The following is a 3,642-nucleotide window of genomic DNA, read 5'->3' as shown; positions in this document are numbered from 1 at the left end:
TGCAAGGATCCCTTATTATTATGAAACTGCTTGGGATAGTTGTTACTTGCCTGCCATCTGCTGTATGAATGCTGCAATTGCTCGCCTGGGGGAGTCCAATAAGAACTTGGCACAGTCACAGCCACACCGCGTCTGCCCCATCCCTCACTCGGAACCAAGGAATTTCAAAGTTCTTATCTTGGCTTGCACGTTGCTTATCGGTGACTATTAACAAACAGCATTGTCTGCGAATAAGCCAAAGGCCAGAACTTTATACACGCGACTGGAGAGGAGGAGGGGACGTGGTAAAGCACTTGTATAAAGTCATGGGTTGCACATGTGGGGGCCGCACAGTGTCAGAAAGACATTTGAGCTGGTGGTGATGTCTTTGCGCTAGTTTGGCTATATCTTAAAGAACGCTCCAGTCAGAGGCATGCACGATTTTTGCTGGGTTTTTAGAACTTTTGAAACAACACGGATTATTCATTTTCTTGCATCAATAATTTGTTTGTAGGAGCTACTGATTTAAAGGGAAAATGGATTTACGCATTTTATTTCCCATGTTGTCAGTGATGTACTCTGGGATTTTGCACACAGGTAAGTTCTAATATATTTTAAAAAACAAAAAAACAAAACTTTAATTAAAGTAGGCTATTCGACACACTGTCTCTACGAAATAGATTAATACACGACACATTATATTAAGACTAATTAGCCTACAACTACAACATACACTAACACAACATTTCTTACCCTGCATGTAACGTCTATTTATACTAATTTAGGCTAAATATCCAACTATATCAAAATATTTTAGCAATGGCGAATTATAGTCGTTTTTAATTTGCAGGCCTACTACATTTGTAAATACTAAATTTATTTTTTTAATCGCAGCCCTATCAGCTCCTGCCGGTGAGACGCCCACTGCCTCCTCTACGGTCACTCCGGTGCACCACGCGAGGACCAAACGATGCTCTTGCGCCACGTTCCTTGACAAGGAGTGTGTCTACTTCTGTCACCTGGATATCATATGGGTCAACACGCCAGAGTGAGTGAATAACAATAAAGATAGTTCTTCTACAACTTATAATGGCTCTACGTTGTTCACAATTTCGACTCAAATTGATTCTAATTTGGCTTTTCTTCCCCTTCTTCTTCTTTTTTTCTCCCACGCACCACAGACGCATCGTCTCCTACGGTCTGGGTAGCGCTCCTAGGAAGAGGCGCGCTGTCAGGACCGAGGTCACCAAGAAGGACCCGCGCTGCAAGTGCGTCCGAGAAAATGACAATGCGTGTGCAAACTTCTGTCAGATGGAAAACCGCCTCAGGTACAGGCTACAGCACTACAGCTTGCGCTGCTTATTATGTAATAACATATCGCACTTTTATCGTAGTTCCAACTTGTCTAAACAATTCATAAGACTGTTCGAGCCATTGCAAAGCAATGTTGTTGCGTTCAGTCTGTATACCTGATCATGTAGCTGCCCAATAATCCAATCCATCTTTCCATGCTCTCTTTTATCTATTTATAAGACATGTTGAAACTAGTTTTGTAACCTTATCTCCTAAATATTTTTAAACCACCCAAATATTTTGAAAACATGGGGTAATTAATTGAAAATGTACACCATTCCAATAATATTACTCTATGTCTTGTGCACAGGTATAATATGTCGACAGACAAGGTGATCCTCTCAGCCGAGGGCGATGGCAAGTTGCAGTGCAAACACACGCTGGCAGGCAAAACGAGCAGGATTAAAAGGTAAGACAAACCGCTCACAGTGATGGTGGCAAATACCACAAGTGTATTTGGAAAATAAATGTACACGATAATTATAACTTCAAGGCACAGGTCTTTAGAGGCATCATTATGTGTGCATAATGAGCCTGCACGATGTCACTTATAGGCTAGTTGATGTGTCTTAGGGCTAAGACTTTTTAGGAATTACATCCCTCAAGCAAAGAATTCTAAATCATCATGAGAAAAAGAAAATAATAATTCTGAGACACGGTAAATTGCTGGGATTTTATGGAATTTCCCAGAAGTAAATTGTATCACTTCCCCTCACAAAAGTGTCAAATTGATGTGGGGTAGTTGAGCCCTACACTGGCACAACTGCTGTCATGTATCATCATGACTTATATGAAACCCACTACCAGCTTACGGCGCCAAGTGTCTGCTCTTTCTGACACATTAATAAATGGAAACTTCACATTGCTGTGTGTATCAGGTTAAAACTGTACTGGACCTGATACCTAGCATACCTTGGGTTCTGTCGAAAATGACTGACAGCAGGTCCACCCAGCTTAGCTTTCAGGGCCGATCAGTGGTTTGAGTTTGAGAATGCTGATTGTCTCTCCTTTCCTCGATTGTCTACAGGGTGAACGGCAGTGATAAGAGAGCAACGTCAGCTGTAGCACTCAGGACTGCTTTGAAGACTCGCCTGCTGCTGGAGAAGTGGAGGGTGAGGCAGCACCACAGGGCGAGAGCCTGGGAGGGAGAAAGCACAGCCTCCTAAGGAAAATAAGACTGAGAATCTGCACACCTTGCCAGATAGAGAGGAACCTCCTCTCCGTACATCTGCCATTACTGAGCCACGTTCTGTGTACAGTGGTCCCTCAGAAAGGCATCCGATGTTGCACGCAAGGCCGGCAAGCGGGCTCTGCGACAGTGGAAAAAGTCCATCTGCCACCGACCGGACTTGGGTGCTCTCCGTTGGAAATATGAGGGGAGAAAGTCAGACCCAATACTGGGAGTTCAAGTGACTTTAATAGAGAGGAATTGACCCTTGTGGACTAAAATGGATCTTCAGTGATCATCTCAGGATAGGAGACATGATCATGTGTCTAGTCTATCACTCTGATATTGTTCAAAAGACCACCAATGGGACTTCACAACCAATGGCATTGCTTTGCTGAAAATAATAATCCCAGTATTAGTTGTGATTCCAATTTCAAAGTTCAGTTTTTGTCCAATATGCAGTTGGATTCAAAAACCTTAAAGCCTATCCAAGCATAATGATCATGTGCCTTGTGGCACACTGTTCACAGTACAGTACAGTACAGTACAGTACAGTACAGTACAGTACAGTACAGTACAGTACAGTACAGTACAGTACAGTGTACAACTGTACATTAATGTAGCAGACCATTCCATGTTTAGTCCGTTTTTTGCGACTATGTAATGGTTCTTGGGAGTTTTCTCTACATGTTGAATTGTAAATTAATGTTTCACTAAATATTTAATGTAAATTGTATTTACCTTCTACTTTATTTATTCATGTTACACATTGGTCATATTGGTCTATCATATCATGTTTTGTTCATGCTTTGTCATTTCTATGAAATGTTGTGTCAACACATTGCCAAATTCTGGCCACATTTTGCAAAAATAAATAGTGACTTACTTATTTAAATCATTTAACACCCTCATTGATTCTTACAGACCATCCGCTTAATAGACCATTAGCCGAATAGAGACATCTCACATCAAAGGACAGTAAAGCATGACTGTCACACACCCAAAAGAAAGCCAATCTACAAACTCAAACACACCTGCACACAACTAAGTAAATCAGGATTAAGTGAGAGTTCACTGTCTTGGATTATAGAAATAAAGAAACTTTGAAAAAGCACAAACCTTCATTGCCACTGTGAACACAT

At 41.4% G+C, this 3,642-nt stretch overlaps 1 protein-coding gene across 1 annotated transcript; it reads left to right on the top strand.

Moving 5' to 3' along the window:
• Nucleotides 1–207: 207 nt before the first annotated feature.
• On the top strand, nucleotides 208–3,342 carry edn1 (endothelin 1). The gene is made up of 5 exons (XM_079522506.1): nucleotides 208–576; nucleotides 874–1,027; nucleotides 1,161–1,307; nucleotides 1,643–1,741; nucleotides 2,360–3,342. The coding sequence occupies exons 1-5, from the start codon at nucleotides 516–518 to the stop codon at nucleotides 2,496–2,498; spliced, it is 600 nt and encodes a 199-aa protein (XP_079378632.1). The 5' UTR covers nucleotides 208–515; the 3' UTR covers nucleotides 2,499–3,342.
• Nucleotides 3,343–3,642: the final 300 nt, after the last annotated feature.

Source organism: Electrona antarctica (assembly GCF_951216825.1).
Source record: "Electrona antarctica genome assembly, chromosome: 15".
Classification (NCBI taxonomy): domain Eukaryota; kingdom Metazoa; phylum Chordata; class Actinopteri; order Myctophiformes; family Myctophidae; genus Electrona; species Electrona antarctica.
The sequence above is the reverse complement of the archived record's forward strand: the minus strand, read 5'-3'. Positions and strand labels throughout refer to the sequence as shown.